This window comes from Rhinopithecus roxellana, chromosome 12, assembly GCF_007565055.1.
Source record: "Rhinopithecus roxellana isolate Shanxi Qingling chromosome 12, ASM756505v1, whole genome shotgun sequence".
Classification (NCBI taxonomy): Eukaryota; Metazoa; Chordata; class Mammalia; order Primates; family Cercopithecidae; genus Rhinopithecus; species Rhinopithecus roxellana.
This window is the reverse complement of record NC_044560.1, coordinates 27,331,438-27,351,029: the sequence shown is the minus strand read 5'-3', so window position 1 is coordinate 27,351,029 and position 19,592 is coordinate 27,331,438. Positions and strand designations below refer to the sequence as shown.

Sequence of the window (19,592 nt, the reverse complement as noted above, 5' to 3'; positions counted from 1 at the left end):
TAAAACTTAATTAATGGGAGAGAAACACAGTTTTCCTAAGGGAAAAAATAACGTCAAATGGGTTCACTAAGCAAAGGAAAATTCTTTTTTTTTTTATTTTTTTTATTTTTTTTATTTTATTTATTTTTTTTTTGAGACGGAGTCTTGCTCTGCCGCCCAGGCTGGATTGCAGTGGCCGGCTCTCAGCTCACTGCAAGCTCCGCCTCCCGGGATCAAGCCATTCTCCTGTCTCAGCCTCCCGAGTAGCTGGGACTACAGGCGCCCGCCAGGTCGCCCGGCTAGTTTTTTGTATTTTTAGTAGAGACGGGGTTTCACCATATTAGCCAGGATGGTCTCGATCTCCTGACCTCGTGATCCGCCCGTCTCGGCCTCCCAAAGTGCTGGGATTACAGGCTTGAGCCACCGCGCCCGGCCGCAAAGGAAAATTCTTAAGCAGGCTAAGAAACACCTAGTAAAATGTATCAGAGGAAGGCTCCAGATCCAATTCAACAGTAACCACTTCCTCCTGCTATAGCTCATTCTGAAGTCAAACTGGGAAACACTGCTATTTTCAGTGTATATCAAGCCATTAGTAAGCAAAACTTAAACTATTCCAAGTGTTAAAGCATTGTCATAGCCAAAAACCACAGAAAATAATAGAATAGCAAAATTAAAAACGTAAAGTAAAATTTTAGACTTTTTCTGGATGACACACTCAATACATTTCTATGGTGATGAATTATTCCTAGAGAGAATCTAATTAAAAAAGTGAAGAATATGACTCATTTAATTAATATCATAACACCCTTTTCAGCTCTGGAAGACAGAAAAGGCAAAGCTATACATTCTAATAGGTCTCACATACTCGAGCTGTCATTTGTGTTCTTAAAACATTGTCAAAGGCTATGCCCTGTCCAAAAGAATGCTGTCACCTTATGAATTCGCTGCAGATTTATATATTTTGCTTTAAACATAAAGAGGCAAGAGTCTGAAATGATGTAGCACATAACCTTGGTATAAAGAGTCCCTGGAAGGAGGTCATGTATAATTAGAGACTGTTTTTTTGGCATCCAATTCTGGATTTCTCATGGAATGTGGTCTAAAATATTTATTTAAAAATTATATTTTCAATGATCTTTACCTTTATTTCAATCAGTTTAATGATAAAACACACCTGTTCACTGAAGTAGAACAGTGTCAGGCACAGTCACGCATGCAGCCTGCATCACACATCACCTGAATGTGGCAGTTTTGCTTCTGGATAACTTTCTACTGTCATTCAGTTCCTCCCCAGCCAACCACTAGCCCACTCACCCTTACTCATGCCTAGATGTGTAAACGATTAAAAAACAATAAAACAATGGACTATTGATGCAGAGGGTCAAACCATGGAACCGGGAGGTACCACAGATTTACCAACTCTAGGCCTCCATCTTCTCGTCTATAAAACAGAGACAGTGGCTGAGCATGGTGGCTCATGTCTGTAATCCTAGCACTTTGGGGGGCCAAGGTGGACGGATCACTTGAGGTCAGGAGTTGGAGACCAGCCTGGCCAACATGGCGAAACCCCGTCTCTATTGGAAATACAAAAATGAGCTGGGTGTGGTGGTGCACGCCTGTAGTCCCAGCTACTCGGAAGGCTGAGTCAGGAGAATCGCTTGAACGCAGGAAGCGGAGGTTACAGTGAGCTAAGGTCGTGCCACTGCATTCCAGCCTCCATGACAGAGCGAAACTCCATCTCAAAAAAAAAGAGACACTAATATCCTCCTTCATAGGCTAATTATAAGGTTTAAATGAGATAAAAAGCATAGAACCAGGAGGTTAGCATGTAGTAGGTGCTCAGTGATGGTACCCATCCCAAACTTTCTTCCATTCCTCATGGTTGGTAGAGCCAGCTTGGAGTCACCTGTGTCCTTTCCATCCTGTCCTCCTTTTGCTGCTCCCTCTCCATCTATATAATCCAACACTTCTGTTTCTTTGGCATGGTCAAGGCATTGGTGGAAGAAACTGATGACATTTGTCCAAAGTTTTAGATTTATTGCTACCCTGCTAATTGCTATCCTGATAACTACAGGCAAAATTACAATTTTCTGTAAGTTTTTTTTTTTTTTTGAGACGGGTCTCACTCTGTTGCCCAGGCTGGAGTGCAGTGGCGTGATTATAGCTCACTGCAGTCTCAAACTTGTGGTTTTTTTTTTTTTTTTTCGTAGAGATGAGGTGTCACTATGTTGCCCAGGCTGGTCTCAAACTCCTGGGCTCAAGAGATCCTCCCACCTCAGCCTCCCAAAGTGCCAGGATTACAAACACGAGCCACCATGCCAGGTCAATTTTTTTTTAAAGTAATATATAGTCAGCCCCGTATATCTGTTGGTTTCACATCCATGGATTCCACCAACCAAAACATAGTATTTTCTATTTTGAAATATTCAAAAATATTTTTTAAAAATTGCATGTGTTCTGAACACGTACAGACTTTTTTCTTGTCATTATTCCTTAAACAATAACAGTATAACAACCATTTACACAGCAGTTACATTGTATTAGGTATTATAAGTTAGAGATGATTTAAACTAAATGAGAGGCTATGCAGAGATTATATGCAGATACTGTGTTATTTTATATAGGGACTTGAGCATCCATGGACTTTGGTATCCCTGGGGATCCTGGAACCAAGACCTCATGGATATCAAGAGACAACTATACTTGGTTTCTGAATTTTTCTTTTTTGGAGGCAAAAGGCTATTACTCTAAACTTTTTTTCAAAGGGTAGAAATTAATAATTTAGAGAATAGGGTTGTATAATGTTCCTGTTTAGCAATTACACTCACAAAGTTACTTTATGAATAATGTATCATGGGAAGGGTAGCATATCCATTATTCACTATATATACATTTTTTTAAATTAAAGTTTCTTACTTTAACATTAAATACGCTAACGATATCTAGGGCAATTCTTTAAGTCAAAGTATTCCTAAAAGGGAGTTTCAGAGTAAACATAGGCTTTGAATCTTATCGCTAACAATTAGAGAACATGAACATTAGCTCTCCTGCATAAAATATTTTAGACAGATATATATATATTGAATATAGAAACAGAGACAAATAAAAGCTAGTCATAATTTAGACTTCATCCCTGCTAAGACTGTTTAGCTTACGTTAAATCTCTATTTCTTTGTTTCACCTACCATTCCCGGGCGAGCTTCTTATAAGCCTTTTTAATATCAGCCTGACTGGCTGTTCGGCTGACCCCTAGGACTCTGTACGGGTCAAAATCCAACGCAGACAGAATTTGCAGGATCAGAACCAGAACTATCAAGAACTGCCAGGAAATGCTCAACTTTCTCACTTCCATTTCTCTTCCTTTCCAGAGCTGAAATGATTGAAGAGGCAATGAGTTTCAGTGGCAGAAACCTGGACAGTCTTGCTTTTTAGGTAAAGGTATACAAGATATATAGATGAAAAACAAAACAAACAGAAGGTATTTTGCAGAAAAGTGTAAAGCTGTTGAACTATATCTTAAAATCAAAAACCTCACTACTACTTTTGAGTATCACAAATAGAAACTATTACAGATGAAAAGCTGAGTAATAAGAATAGCAACTCTCCAGAATACTTGGACTAGAAAAGCTTTAGAAATGAATGAAAATGAATGGCATGCAGAAACAATACCTAAATGTGAGAAAACCTAAATAGGATAATCAGGGCGACTACCTCTCAAATACATGATTTCATTTATTCTGATAAGAATAAAGAAAATAAATGGTTTAAGAATACTTCACTGAGTACATATTAAACAAACCCATGAAACTACAAGATTTACCATGCACGAAACTACAAAATGAGATAGTTGTGGCATTCTTGGGCATTAAATAAGTACAAATATGGAGGTGAAACACTAAAAAACTGTGGAGTTAAAATGCAGTATACTTCAATTCTGTTCTTTCTCGCCACACCCATTCAAATAAGAATATGAGAAGCTGCTCTTTAATCATTAGCAATATGGTCTTTTTTTTTTTTTTGACGGAGTTTCACTGTTACCCAGGCTGGAGTGCAATGGTGGGATCTCCGTTCACCGCAACCTCTGCCTCCCAGGTTCAAGCAATTCTCCTCTCTCAGCCTCCCGAGTAGCTGGGATTACAGGCATGCGCCACCACGCTTAGCTAATTTTTTGTATTTTTAGTAGAGACGGGGTTTCACCATGTTGGCCAGGCTGGTTTTGAACTCTTGACCTCAGGTGATCCACCTGTCTCGGCCTCCCAAATTGTTGGGATTACAGGCGTGAGCCATCGCACTGGCCAATATGGTCATTATTAATGGAAACCTCAGATGAGAAAAAGTGGCAAGAAAAAATTCAGTTTTCCATGTGAAGAAGAATTAATGGCAAAGACCAAACAGCAGACGTGGTCTTTAAAAGTTTTAAGTTCGGCCAGTGCGGTGGCTCAAGCCTGTAATCCCAGCACTTTGGGAGGCCGAAACGGGCGGATCACGAGGTCAGGAGATCGACATCATCCTGGTTAACACGGTGAAACCCCGTCTCTACTAAAAAATACAAAAAAACGAGCTGGGCGAGGTGGCGGGCGCCTGTAGTCCCCAGCTACTCGGGAGGCTGAGGCAGGAGAATGGCGTAAAAAAACCCGGGAGGCAGAGCTCGCAGTGAGCTGAGATCCGGCCGCTGCACTCCAGCCTAGGCGACAGAGCGAGACTCCAGTCTCAAAAAAAAAAAAAAAAAAAAAAAAAAAAAAAAAAAAAATTTAAGCTCCATCTCTGGTGAGTACAGTGACTTAATTCATTGTGAATTTTGGAAATAATCCTGGCTGGTTAATGAACAGGGTAGTGCTGGAATTGTGGATATTTATACTCCACAATTATGATCGCTGTTACACCCTACGATGTTTTTTTTCAATTTATCTTGATTTCTCATAAGGTAATACAGTTTTAAGGTTCAAGTGTCTACTGTGACACCTTACTGAAGAAGGGCAAAGCTATAACAGTGGTAGATTTCCGTAAGTGCAACTTTAATGCCGCCGGGGGGTCCTCACAAAATTGACTAATCTGATGATCAATGTTTAAAATTGCATACGTGCTGAATAAAATCCTAAAACAAACCAGTTTCTTCTTTGTTAAGGCAACCTATTATAGCCTACAAAACACGTGAAGGAGATGTAGCTACTGGTTAAGCATATGGGTTGAAGGCTGGGATCTATTCTCCACTACTTTATTACCTTGGGCAAATTATTTAAACTTACTAAGCATCAGCGTCCTTATTCATAAAATGGGAATGAAAACTACTGCCTTGAAGGATCATGTGGGGACTAAATGCATCTAAAGGGTTTACTGAGCCCAGAGTCAACAGTCAATAAATGGTCGTTAGTGCTATTATTTCTACCATGCAGTACGATCGCTGCCTTATTTAATTGTGTCAGTTCCTTCCAGTAAGAGGGCCCGAGTGGCGGCGGTCTGGGAAGTTCTTTCGCTGACATGCGAGATAGACGGCGCCGACCTCGGAGCAGCAAACACCTGCCCAACAGGTAGGCTGCCAACCCTCTGGGCAGCATCTCCAGGACCACGAAGAGGCTCCCAGAGACAAGCTTCAGGTCCTAAGACCCGCCTCGCGCTCCCGCCGGAGGTCGCAACACTGCAGGAGACAGCCCCCTCCCCCGTCGCCCTCCGAGAGCCCAGGGCCCGGCCCTGTTGGCTCCCGGCTGCCCCCGGGCCCAGCAGTGACTGGAAACGAGAAGGAACTGACGGTAAATCCCTGAGTCGACCTGGCCCCGCCGCGTCCGCGGTTCCGCGCGTCACGCCGGGAAGGAGTTACCGGGAAAGTACACCGGCCCAACCGGCTGCAGCGTCCGTGCTCCAGTTAGTTCGCCCGGCCTGGAGCTTCCAGTCCACAACAGCGCTTGCCGGGGCCTGGGGAGGGGAAAGAGGCGGGGACAAGTCCGAGGGGAGTCACGTGACGCTTAAAGGTCCATCGGATTGAAGGCGCAGACTGAACAGGTCGAGAGTTTCTACTTGGCGAATCTATATTGACCCTTGCCACTCGCCGTCTACGCGTGAACCTGGGGCGGTTGCTATAGGAACCAGGAGCGCTCTTTGGTTGCTTCCAAAGGGTTGATCGTGACCAAAGAGGCCAAAACGTGCCTCCTAGCGAGGCGAAGTCGCTATGCATGATGGGATGCCACAAAGACCTCCTCTATCCAGGAAGGCGTTTCCGCTGCTACCGGGAGATGGCCCTCGTCTAGCAACAGTTGCTAGGATGGGGACGCAATCTCTGGTCCCTATTCTCTTTAACCCTATTCATAGAATCCTAGAGCCTCAGATTGGAAGGGACCTTAGGGATTCTTTAACTCTCCAACTCCTCCAATATTGATAGGGAGACTGAGGTCCAGAGAGGGGCAGGGATTTGCCCAAGCCTAGAATCTAGGATTCCTTTTTTGTTTACTGATTTTTTTTTTTGAGTTGAGAGAATCCAGGACTCCTAATCCCGTTTACCGAAAGGCGAGCTCAACCCAAGAATGTACCAGTCTCCGCCTTAAGCACGGGGAAAGGGCGGTGGGGGCTGTGAGAGGGGTAAGGCACAGGTGAAGGAGGGAAACTTTCTTTGAGCCAATGAGATAGATCCCTTGGGGATATAAAGAGCTTTCATCTCTCTCTGCCCTGTTTTAATTTTTTTCTCTTTGCATTTATCAGTAACATACTATGTCTTTTATTTATTTATATAGTTTATCACCTGATCCTTCCACTGGAATGTAAACTCTAAAAGCAGGAGTTTTGTTTTGTTCACCTCCATGTTCTCAGTGTTTGACTACAGCCTCAATAAATATTCGGAGAGGCCGGGCGCGGTGGCTCAAGCCTGTAATTCCAGCACTTTGGGGGGCCGAGACGGACGGATCACGAGGTCAGGAGATCGAGACCATCCTGGCTAACACGGTGAAACCCCGTCTCTACTAAAAAATACAAAAAAACTAGCCGGGCCAGGTGGCGGGCGCCTGTAGTCCCAGCTACTGGGGAGGCTGAGGCAGGAGAATGGCGGGAACCCGGGAGGCGGAGCTTGCAGTGAGCTGAGATCGCGCCACTGCACTCCAGCCTGGGCGACAGAGCGAGACTCCGTCTCAAAAAAAAAAAAAAAAAAAAAAAAAAAAAAAAAAATTAGGAGAATAAGTGAATGAATGGGGTAGAGGTTTTGCTGCTCAAGCGATTATATTCTAAGGTGGACTCTTGGATCTTAAAAGTGTGGCTTATAGAGTCAGGTTCGGGTTTCAATCCTGCCTGCCTCGGCCGCTTACTGCCCATGTGTCCTTAAACATTCGTTTCCCTGAACCCTAGGGTCTACATCTGTAAAACCGGCAGGGGGTGGGGGCGGGAATACTTTCCTGGCAGGATTGTAGTTAAGGATAAATGAGATAAGCATGAAAACTGGCTAGCACGATGCCTAGGACTTAGCAAATGCTCAGTAAACAGAAACGATTATTTTTGAAATGTGAAAATGAACCGTTCAAAACAACGGGAGTTTAGAGGGACTAGATTTCTGCCAGTTTTTTTTCTGTGTGAGAGGTGTTAGGGTGGGAGGGAGGGAAGAGGGAATGGAAGACTGTGTAAGGTGGGCTTGGTTGGATCAGACACTCGAGTTTGGAACAGTGAACTGCGATCTGGGCACAGGGGCGGTGAGGGGAGCTTATGGTTTTTCTTGGGGTGGAGGAGGAGGCTAAGGGGAATCCATGCCCCGGAGGAGGTTGAATGGGCTGGGACAGATCGTGGCTCCACTCATGGTTTCCCTCTTTCTGGAAGTGTGACGACTCCCTCCGAGTCTCTGTAAAAGCGGGGCCGCAGTGAATTCTGGCGAGGGGCCCGCGGTGGACCGGGAACTGGTGTCACAATTGCAAACGGGCACCTGCGCCCGGAGGGGGGCGGTGACGCGGAGGCGGGGCTGGGCCCTGGGAGCCGGGCGAGGTGCGGAGGTGCCGTCTTGGGGCGGGGCGGTGACAGGAGATTGGGTCTTGGGGGTGAGGATTGGCTTTGGGGGCGGGACGAGGGTGCGAGCTGGAGTCTGAGGCGCGGTGACGCAAGGATGATTCTGAGGGTGGAGCAAGGGGAGGGGGTCGGCTCTTGGAGGCCGGGCGGTGGCGCGAGGCTTGGCGTTGGGGGCGGGGCGGTGGGGCAAGATTGACCTTGGGGGCGGGGTGGGGGCGTGGCAGTGGCGCGGAATGGATTCTGGGGTCGGGGCGAGGGGCTGAGGTGCGTCCTGAGGGCTGGGCGAGACGTATTTGCGAACCTGGGGGCAGGATGAGGCCTTAGAGAAGCGTCCCGGGCACTGGGCGGTGACGCGAGGGCAAGTTCAGGGGCGGGGCGGTGACCCGAGAATTGACCCTGGGGGCAGGGCGAGGCGCGGAGGTGCGTCCTGACGGCGAGGCGGGGACGCAAGAGCGAATCCCTGGGGCGGGGCGAGGGCTTGGAGATGCGTCCTGGGGGCGGGACGGTGACGCGGGGGCGGTATGGGGACGTGGGGGCGGGTTCTGGAGAGGAGCGGTGACGCGGGGAGGGTTCTGGGGCGGGGCGGTTCCCTGAGAATTGACCCTGGGGGCAGGGTGAGGCGCGGAGGGTTGTCCTGAGGGCGGGGAGGTGACGCAAGCGCGACTCCTGGGGGCGGGGTGAGGCATTGGAGCTGCGTCCCGAGGCGGCGGAGCGAAGACTGACCCTGGGCAGTGACGTGGGGGCGGGCCCTGGGGAGTGGGGCGGGTCCTGGGGACTGGGGCGGGCGGCCGAGCCCCGGAAGCAGACTGAGGCATTTCGCCATGGATGAAGCGGACCGGCGGCTCCTGCGGCGGTGCCGGCTGCGGCTGGTGGAGGAGCTGCAGGTGGACCAGCTCTGGGACGCCCTGCTGAGCCGCGAGCTGTTCAAGCCCCACATGATCGAGGACATACAGGTGCGCCCCCGCCCCTGGCCCCCTGGCCCCGCGCTGCACGGCCGGGTCCCCACGCCCCTCGAGTAGCCATTGTGCCGGAGCCTAGCTTTCCCTGTGGCCTCGAACCCCTCAGCGGAGACTAAGAATCCCAAACACCTCTTAGTCGGGTGTTCGCTAAAGCGATTCCACACCATAGTCAGCGTCCACCGTTAGTGCTTGTGTTTCTTGTGTAAAGGAAAAATGTGAGACACATCTTGAAAACTTTGAATAAGAAACAGTTCATGAATTGGAGAACACCAGACTGAAAGAGGTTTAGTGTCGCAATAACAAAAGTTCAGAGGCAAGTATTTATTGGGAAAATGTGGAAGCAAAATAACGAAATTATTTGATTGGTTTGCAGCTACAAAATTGCCTTTTTTTTTTTTTTTTGAGACGGAGTCTTGCTCTGTTGCCCAGGCTGGAGTGCAGTGGCACAATCTCGGCTCACTACAAGCTCCACCTCCCGGGTTCACGCCATTCTCCTGCCTCAGCTTCCCGAATAGCTGGGACTACAGGAGCCCGCCACCACGCCCGGCTAATTTTTTTGTATTTTTAGTAGAGACGGGGTTTCACCGTGTTAGCCAGGATGGTCTCGATCTCCTGACCTCGTGATCCGCCCGCCTCGGCCTCCCAAAGTGCTGGGATTACAGGCGTGAGCCACCGCGCCCGGCTGCCTTTTTTTTTTAAAGGTCTGTTACTTGACTGCTTATGCTTGCTTATCATTGGCTGGAGTTAAGTTCTATTTCTCTCTAACATAAGCATTTATCAGCTATGATCCAAGTTAAATTTTGCTGTTTGCAGTTTAAGCAAGATTTAGGTCACTTAGGATACCTGATTGGTTTTGTCTGCTCAGGAATTATTCATGGTTGGTCTCCATTTTAGTTTACTTTAGTACTTGCGAGGAAGGAGGCGTGTGCGTTTTTACTTTTCTAGTATAGAGATATCGGGAACCCACTTTGGCATCAGACTGCCTGGCAGCGTGTTCTTGGGCCAGTCATTTACCCTCTTTGAGCCACGGTTTCTGGGCTGTGAAATGGGGATAAGAACAATACTGTCATAAGGACTAAATGAAATAATGGATGTGAAACAGTGTAGTGCCAGGCACAGAGAGAGGGCTCAGCGTGCCCTGCCCTCTTTGGCCAGCACCTTCTGTGTTCAGTTTATGTTTTGTTAAGAGGTTTTGGAAATGAGGGGACCTGATGCAGGTAATGGAGAATAATAAAGTCAAACATTTGAGGTTTTCTTTAAAAGCACTTTCTCATTTTTGTCTCATTTGACCCTCATCACAGGCCTGTGAGGACGCAGGAGATATTTCCTACCATGAGGTGCAGTAGGTGTGAGTGGCTGGCTGGATATCCCTGGCCAGTGCGCTGGCCCAGGGAAAGACTCTTTAAATAATTGAGTATCATATGAATAATTATTCATTAATAATAAAATAAGTCTTGTGACTTCTGTGTGGCCCCTACTGGGGAACAGAAATGGTTTGAGGCCACAGTCCTTGCCTTCAGGAATGTTCACGGGGATCACAAACTCAGTGCCTGTGGAGGCCCGATGGATGGGCATCATGGTGGATACCTTTGCACTGCTCTCTGTCTCCAGCTGAGTATGGCCATACCAGCAAATGGCCCAGTATTGCCAGATCTTTCACTTATTTGAGGCAGGGTCTCACTCTTGCCCAGCCTGGAGTGCAGTGTTGAGATCATGACTCACTGTGACCTTGACCTCCTGGCTTAAGTGGTCTTCCTGCCTCAGCCTTTAGAATAGCTGGGACTTTAGGCACATGCCACCATGCCTGGCTAATTAAAAAAAACCTTTTTTTTGGTACAGATAGGAGCCTTGCTATGTTGTCCAGATGAGTCTCAAACTCCTGGCCTCAAGTGATTCTCCTGCCTCAGTGTTGGGATTACAGGTGTGAGCCACTGTACCTGGCCCAGCTTTCATATTTTAAAAAAGAAGCTGGAAATCTTGATTCCTCTGTCAAATTCACTGGCTTAAAATGTTAGCAACAAATTCAGAAATTTTTTAAGAACCTTGTGGGAACCACAGGTTGCCATTTTGCCACCCTAGTATGGCTGAAAAACAGGCAGATTTTGGATCTGGGCTCTCATCCTGGCCTTGTTATGTATTAGCAAGTTGTAAAAAACCACAACCAATGAACCAAACAGAAGAACCCTTTCTGTGACTCAGTTTCCCTGAAATTTCTTACCCTAAAAAGTTGGGAAATTGTAATTTAACTCTATAAGGTTATTGAGGGAGAAAAAGATTAAACAATGCATTTACACAGTGTTGACCTCCTGGAGTGTTCAGCAAATGTGGAGAGAAATCTAAACAACACCATCTATTTGCATGTGGCCAACTGCTCTGGTAGTGAGACTTACCTTCTTAGTGGCACTATAGGTTTGTGCTGTTCCCAGCAGTAGCCATTAGCCACATGTGGTTAAAGGTAAATTTGAAGTAATTAAAATTAAATAAAGTTAAAAATCTATAGGGTCCAGCCCTACGGGGCCTGTGGATTTTTCTCCTTGTGTGTGGAGACGAGAGATCGTAGACATGAAGACACAAGACAGATAGAAGAAAAGACAGCTGGGCCCTGGGGACCACTACCACCTAGATGCAGAGACCGTAGTGGCCCCGAATACCTGCTGCGCTGTTATTTATTGGATACAAGGCAAGGGGGCAGGGTAAGGAGGGTGAGTCGTCTTAAGTGATTGATAAGGTGAAGCAAGTCACGTGATCATAGGAAAGTGGGCCCTTCCCTTTTAGGTAGCTGAAGCAGAGAGGGAAGGCAGCATACGTCAGCGTTTTCTTCTATACACTTATAAGAAAGCAAAGACTTTAAGACTTTCCCTATTTTTTCTTTTTCTTTTTTTTTTTTTTTTGAGGTGGAGTCTCACTCTGTCGCCCAGGCTGGAGTGCAGTGGCCGGATCTCAGCTCACTGCAAGCTCCGCCTCCCAGGTTCACGCCATTCTCCTGCCTCAGCCTCCCGAGTAGCTGGGACTACAGGCGCCCGCCACCTCGCCCGGCTAGTTTTTTGTATTTTTTTAGTAGAGACGGGGTTTCACCGCGTTAGCCAGGATGGTCTCGATCTCCTAACCTCGTGATCCGCCCATCTCGGCCTTCCAAAGTGCTGAGATTACAGGCTTGAGCCACCGTGCCCAGTGACTTTCACTATTTTTCCACCGCTATCTGCTACGAACTTCAAAGAGGAACCAGGAGTACGGGAGGAGCATGAAAGTGGACAAGGAGCGTGGCCATTAAAGCACAGCACCACAGGGAGGGGTTTAGCCCTCCAGATGACTACGGGCAGGCCTGGATAATATCCAGCCTTCCACAAGAAGCTGGTGGAGTAGAGCGTTTCCTGACTCCTCCAAGGAAAGGAGACTCCCTTTCATGGTCTGCTAAGTAACACGTGCCTTCCCAGACACTGGCATTACTGCTTGACCAAGGAGCCCTCAAGTGGCCCTTTTGTGGGTGTGACAGAGGGCTCACATCTTGCCTTCTAGGGCACTTCTCACAATGTCCCTTCAGCACCTGACCCTGTACCCACTGATTATTCTTAAGTTATATTAGCAGTACAACAAAGAGTAATATTAAAAGCTAATGATTAATAATGTTTATAATAATGATTGATGATTATCCATGATCATCTCTGTATCTAATTTGTATTATGACTTCTTATTCTAACTGTTTTCTTTATTATACTGAAACGGTTTGTCACTTCAATCTCTTGCCTCGGCACCTAGGTAATCTTTTGCCCACAAAAATTCAGTTCCTCAATTGTACCACCCAAGTGCTCAGTGGTCATGTGATGTATGGTTACCATATGGGACAGTGTAGACCAAGAATATTTCCATCATCACGGAAGGTTCTCATAGACAGTGCTGCTGTAGGATAGTTGAGGACATGGTGCCATCTTATCCCTGTGGATCCTGAGAACCTGTCCAGTGCTGGGTGTCTGAGGACAGATGGCAGATAACCAGAATCTTCCTTCTGTCTTAGTGACTGACCCCACCATCCTAACACCTTCAACTTTTTTTTTTTTTGAGACAGGGTCTTGCTGTGTCGCCCAGGCTGAAGTACAGTGGTGCTATCACAGCTCACTGCAGCCTTAACCTCCTGGGCTCGAGCCATCCTCCTGCCTCAGCCTCCTGAGTAGCTAGGACTGCAGGTGCATGACACCGTACCTGGCTAATTTTTTAAAGTTTTTGTAGAGACAGGATCTCACTGCATTGCCCAGGCTGGTGTTGAACTCCTGGGCTCAAGCCGTCCTCCCACTTCAGCCTCCCAGAGTGCTGGAATTGCAAGCATGAGCCACTGTGCCTGGCCTGCCTGTCAACCTTGACCCTCGCTCTGCCTTCACAGTCCCACCAGTCAGTGCCCATGTCCTGTGGACCCTCCCTCTTTGTATCTCTGCCTTGCCCTTTCACTTCTCTCTATTTTAGCTGCACCATCTTTGCTGCCTTCTGGTCTGGCTATGGCTCACTCCTTTCCATTTTTCACCCTGACCCCAGGATGATTTTTTGAAAAGGCATATCTGTCTCTGTCACTCTGATCTTATAACTCTTTGGTGGCCAGGCACGGTAGCTCATGCCTGTAATCCTAGCACTTTGAGAGGCTGAGGTTGGTGGATCGCTTGAAGTCAGGAGTTTGAGACCAGCCTGGCCAACATGGTGAAACCCTGTCTTGACCAAAAAATACAAAAATTAGCCAGGCATGGTGGCGGGTTCCTGTAGTCCCAGCTACCTGGGAGGCTGATGCGGGAGAATCACTTGTACCTGAAAGGTGGAGGTTACAGTGAGCTGAGATGGTGCCACTGCATTCCAGCCTGGGTGACAGAGCAAGACTCTTTCTCAAAAAAAACAAAAACAAAAAACAGAAAAAAACTGATGACTGGCCATGGTGGCTCATCCCTGTAATCCCAGCACTTTGGGAGGCCAAAGTTGGAGGATCACTTGAGGTCAGTTCAAGACCAGCCTGGGCAACATGGTGAAACCCTGTCTCTACTAAAAATACAAAAGAAATTAGCCAGGCATGGTGGTGTATGCCGGTAATCCCAACTACTCCAGAGGCTGAGGCAGGAGAATCGCTTAAACCTCAGAGCTGGAGGTTGCAGTGAGCTAAGATTGCACCACTACACTCTAGCCTGGGTGACAGAGTGAGACTCTGTCTCAAGGAAAAAAAAAAACCAAAAACAAAAAACAAAAAAACTCTTCAGTGGCACCTGACAGGTCTCAGGATGAATTTCTTGGCCTGGCCACCCAAAGGCCTTGTCCCTTGCCACTATCTACCTCCTACCTCCTAAGACTCTGAATTCACTATTCACTTCTGATACCCTCAGCCCCATGTGCCTTCCTTCTGGGCACTTGTCTCTTGCTGTGTCATTGCTGATTTGTCTGATTGCATTCCTCATTAGAAATTTGCTCCTTAAGGACTGAGACTGTCCATGGTAGCATTTTCAGCACTTAGCATAGTGTTGGGGATCTTTTGCCCTGCGAAATAATGAACAGATCATCAAAGGCTGGTAAGTGACACACACTCATCACACCTGCAACTCCATTGCTGCCCACGTGCCTGACTGTTTAGACTTACAGTAGCTGGGAAATGGGGAGATGAGGTGAGAGCCATATAAAAGTACATGGGTAATTAGTATCCTGCCTTTCTTTCTAAACAGCGGGCAGGCTCTGGATCTCGGCGGGATCAGGCCAGGCAACTGATCACAGATCTAGAGACTCGAGGGAGTCAAGCTCTTCCTTTGTTCATCTCCTGCTTAGAGGATACAGGCCAGGACATGTTGGCTTCATTCCTGCGAACTAACAGGCAAGCAGTACAGTTGTCGAAGCCAACCCTAGAAAACCTTACCCCAGTGGTGCTCAGACCAGAGATTCGCAAACCAGAAGTTCTCAGACCGGAAACACCCAGACCAGTGGACATTGGTTCTGGAGGATTCGGTGATGTCGGTGAGTATCCAGAGAGTGATTGGTAGGTGGGCATGACGTGTAGTCATTTGGGACTGACTGTGAGTACAGCTGGGTGGGCTGAGATTCAGAATTTAAATTTAGCGTTGTCTTTCTGAATGCTCATAGGGATGGCAAAATTCTGGGAGGTTTTCAGGAGGCTGAATCTTGGCAGCCCCTCCTCTGAAAAGCGTGTGTTGAGGTCTGTTTTGGGTGTCCCGGGTTTTTTGTTTTTGTTTTTTTTTTCCTGCCTTTGAGATAGCAGGTCCCAGGTTTTGATCAGTGTTTCCAGATCCATCTATTGTTTTGGATTTGCCTTTCGGTCTGGGTGGGTAGCTTGGACTACCTCATGTCTGGGGGTAGGAGAGAGGCCTGGGTTCTATCTGCCCCGTACAAACAGACATCTGCAAGGTATTTACCCTTACCTTCTTCCCTTAGAGCAACCCCGCAAGGCAGGTGTCATTAGACCCATCCTTGTTGATGGAGAAACTGACTGAAGCTCGTGGAAATTAAATACTTTGCCAAAGGCCACACGGCTACATCCAATAAAATGCATAAATTCCAAGGGTACAGCTGGGTGATTTTTACCTATGTGTACCTACAGGTAACTAACACCCAGATCATCAAGATGAAAACATTCCAGGGTCCTGTAAGACTGTCCTCTCTCTTTCCATCTCTTCCCACTTCCCCTTTCCCAAAGCAATCACCATTCTCATCTCTATCGCCAGAGATCCCTTTTGCTTGTCGTTGAACTTCATATAAATCCTATATAGTCTTAAATAATCTTGAGCCTGGCTTCTTTCACTCATCTGTGAAATTCATTCATGTTGTTGTGCATATCAGTAGTTCATTGTTTTTAATTTCTAGATGGCAGCAGTTCCTATTCTGAATAATCCACAATTTAACCATTTCCTATTGATGGACATGTGGGTTGTTTTCAGTTGGGGCTTTGTTCCCATGGCAGCGTGTGGCGCTCTAGCACTTCCTGTTTCTTGGGTGCCTCGTGGACCATTGCATGGTATCGTAGTTAATAATCATAATAGTAATGGTGAATCTTATTGAGTGCTTGCTATTTGCCAGGCACTGTTCGGAGTGCTTACATAAATGATCTGATTTAATCTCCACATCTCTCTTGTAAGGTAGGTGCTTTGCTGTTAGACAAAGTGAGCCACAGACTGGGACACAACCTGTGCCAAATCACACAGCTAGTGAGGAGTGGAGACAGGGCTGCAGCCCAGGCTTACCTGTTCTGTCTGCTCTGCAAGGTAGCCCCACGTGTGCTTTGTGGGACACCTCATTGATCCAACTCATGCTGATGGACATTGTGTTGTTTCTGCAGTGAGCCTCGCATGTACGTCGGGTTCTGACTGCAGGATGTTTCTAGAAATGGAGTTTTGTGTTAAAGGGTAATTGTTCCCGTCCTATAGATGCTACCAACTTATATTTCAAATATACGTCATTTTAGCCAGGTGTGATGGTGTGAGCCTATAGGACGAGCTACTTGGGAGGCTGAGGCAGGAGGACTGCATGAGCCTAGGAATTCACAGCCAGCCTGGGCAACTTGGTGAGATCCTGTCTCTAAGAAAAAAGAAGTTGTAAAAATTGTGTCTTTCTTTTTTTTTTAATTGAGACAAGGTCTTCTGTGGCCCAGGCTGGAGTGCAGTGGCGTGATCACGGCTCACTGCAGCCTTGAATTCCCGGGCTCAAGCGATTCTCCCCCTCAGCCTCCCAGGTAGCTGTGTGCTATTTTTTTTTTGTATTTTGTGTAGAGATGGGATCTCACCGTGTGGCCCAGGCTGGTCTCAATCTCCTGGGCTCAAGCAATCCTCCTACCTCGGCCTCCTGGATAGCTGTGCATGTTATCACCCCTGGCCATTTTTTTTTTTTTTTTTTTTAAAGAGGGAGTCTTGCTCTGTCACCCAGGCTGGAGTGCAGTGGCGCAATGTCAGCTCACTGCAACCTCCACCTCCTGGATTCAAGCAATTATCCTGCCTCAGCCTCCTGAGTAGCTGGGACTATAGGCACCCACCACCACGCCTGGCTAATTTTTGTATTTTTAGTAGAGATAGGGTTTTACCATATTGCCTAGGCTGGTCTTGAACTCCTGGCCTCAAGTGATCTGCCCGCCTCAGTCTCCCAAAGTGCTGGGATCACAGGTGTGAGCCACCACTCCCAGCCCATGCCTGGCCAATTTTAAAATTTTTTGTAGAAATGAGGTCTCACCATGTTGCCCAGGCTGCCCTCAAACTCCTGGGCTCCAGTAATCTGCCCACCTTGGCCTCCCAAAGTGCTGGAATTACAGGTGTGAGCCACTGCACCTGACCCAAATGGTGTCATTTTATAATCTCACCAACTATGAGTGAAGGTGACCACTTTCTCACATTCTTGCCAACAGTGAGTATTGACATTTTTTTCCTGTGTGATGGGTAAAAAGTACTGTTTTCTTTCAACAAAAATCCAACAAAATTCATTCATATTGTTGTGCATATCAGTAGTTCATTCTTTTTAATTTCTAGATGGCAGCAGTTCCTTTTCTGAACAATCCACAATTTATTTAATCATTTTCCTGTTGATGGACATATGGGTTATTTTCAGTTGGGGCTTTGATCCCATGGCAGCATGTGGATATCTAGCACTTCCTGTTTCATGGGTGCCAGGTAGACCATTGCATGGTATCAAAGTTAATATTCATAATAATAATGGTGAACATTATTGAGTACTTGCTGAATAACTGATTTTTGGGCAATCCACTAAGGCAGAGAAACAGACAAATATGATGAGGGTATGAAGCTGCATTTGCTTGAAGTATAAGGAAGAAGACTGGTTCTGGAATTGGCCACGTGCATTATTATCCTGTAAAGGAGAAAGGCAGAATACAAAGCTCATCTGTTGTTATTTGGTTCTGGGAAATGTAAACATGAATCATTTAGGACCAACAGTCAGAATTTGAAACTTCCTGTTTTTTTGGAAGGTGTTTTGTTTCTTATTTGTTGTGAATATTTATTCCTAGTAGGAGCTTAATTCTGACGGGTAAATAATAACAATAGTAAGATCACTTAATTTTTTTACCTTATTATTATTATTTTTTGAGATAGGGTCTTACTCTGTTACCCAGGGTGGAGTGCGGTGGTGTGATCTCGGCTCACTGCAACCTCTGCCTGCCAGGTTCAACCAGTTCTCTCACCTCAGCCTCCCGAGTAGCTGGGGCTAGAGGCATGCCACCATGCCTGGCTAGAGATGTCCTTTTTACGTGCTGGGCCTTAGACTCCTGAGTACTGCATGGGAATGCTTCCCAAGGTAGGTTTCATGGTGATCCACAAAGGAAGAGCTGTGTATTCATACGTATGGGAATGTCTGGCTGAGCAAGAATAGGGCCAGCAGCAGAGCCTTTCATAAGTGAGTACAGGAAAGGATGCTGTAGGTCAGTGTTTCATCCTGGGGACGATTTTGCCCCGACCTCCAAGGGACATTTGACAATGTCTAGAGACAAATCTGGTTGTTATAACTGAGGGTGGGTGGGTGCTACTGGCATCTAGTGAGTAGACAGAGATGCTGCCAAAACCCAACAGTGTACAGAGTAGCTATGCACAATAAAGAAGAATCTGGCCCAAAGTGTTAGTGTGGTGGGGCTGAGTACACACACCACACTCATACATATTCATTGAGCTTGAGTGTCAATGAATAATAATAATGATGATGGACACATCAGTTTTGTTGAGTTGTCAAGTGTGTCAGGTATTGTTCTATGTGCCTCACATGTATTAATCGTTTGAGGTGTCATCACAATCCTATGAGGTTGATAGTTGCTCCTATTATCCTGTAATACAGATGGGGAAATCAGAGACCCAGAGACTCTGAGCTCCTTGCCCATTGTGACACAGGTGCTAAGTGTTGGAGTTGGGATTTGAACCCAAGTACCTCGAACTCACTCCATCACTGCCTCATGAAGAACAAATGGCTCATTCTTTTTCTTGGCCCTATATTTGTGCCATTACTCATTAGCTCATGCAGATGTTTACTAAGTACCTGTTGGGTTCTAGGTGTTGGGGATGCAGCTTCAAACAAGGATGTCCAGTTCACCTGGAGAGGGGCAGATACTCAATTCATGCTTGCATAATTTGGTCCTTATTCATGGCTGTGGGTAGTGCTATGAAGAAGCTGAACACAGTGCTTTAGAGGTGCATCATCAGGGGACCCACCAGAGAGAGTGGCTTTGTCTTTGTATATTCAGAGGAAAACGACTTTTCCTTCAGAATGGAAGGAACTTTCTTAGTTTCAGACATGATGCCTTGTGTGTAACTGCTTGTTCCAGCCAGGGTCTCCTGCCCGGGAGGGCTGGGAGAACTGTTGGTAGCTGTGTTCTCAGGATTCTCCAGAGAAGCGGAACCTACAGTGGGGGTGTGTGTGCATGTGCATGTGTGTATAAAACAGCATCTTTTGTTCAGTGCTGCATCCCCAACACCTAGAACTCAACAGGTAGTTAGTAAACATTTGCATGATCTAATGAGTAATGGCACAAATACAGAGACAAGAAAGATAATGAGCCATTTGTTCTTTTTTTTTCTTTCTTTTTTTTTTTTTTTTGATAGAGTCTCGCTCTGTCACCCAGGCTGGAGTGCAGTGGTGCAATCTTGGCTCACTGCATGCTCTACCTCCTAGGTTCATGCCATTCTCCCACCTCAGCCTCCTGAGTATCTGGGACGACAGGCGCCCACC

General features: G+C 46.7%; 2 protein-coding genes across 8 annotated transcripts in view; one reads left to right on the top strand and one right to left on the bottom strand.

Moving 5' to 3' along the window:
• The window catches only part of DNAJC16 (DnaJ heat shock protein family (Hsp40) member C16), a 48,229-nt gene extending 42,293 nt beyond the window's left edge, over positions 1-5,936 (bottom strand). For 2 of the 4 annotated variants that reach the window (XM_010382819.2, XM_030913325.1), the window contains exons 1-2: positions 5,795-5,936; positions 3,165-3,349 (exon numbers count right to left, since the gene is read on the bottom strand). In XM_010382819.2, coding sequence (XP_010381121.1) covers positions 3,165-3,331 — 167 coding nt within the window. In that variant the 5' untranslated portion in view covers positions 3,332-3,349; positions 5,795-5,936. Of the gene's footprint in view, positions 1-3,164; positions 3,350-5,725 lie in introns of all 4 variants that reach the window. The other 2 variants (XM_010382820.2, XM_010382821.2) reach the window with 2 other exon arrangements.
• Positions 5,937-8,629: 2,693 nt separating this feature from the next.
• CASP9 (caspase 9) overlaps positions 8,630-19,592 on the top strand; it is a 30,851-nt gene continuing 19,888 nt past the window's right edge. For 3 of the 4 annotated variants that reach the window (XM_030942904.1, XM_010382818.2, XM_010382817.2), the window contains exons 1-2: positions 8,630-8,903; positions 14,594-14,879. In XM_030942904.1, coding sequence (XP_030798764.1) covers positions 8,772-8,903; positions 14,594-14,879 — 418 coding nt within the window. In that variant the 5' untranslated portion in view covers positions 8,630-8,771. The remainder of the gene's footprint in view (positions 8,904-14,593; positions 14,880-19,592) is intronic. The other variant, XM_030942905.1, reaches the window with a different exon arrangement.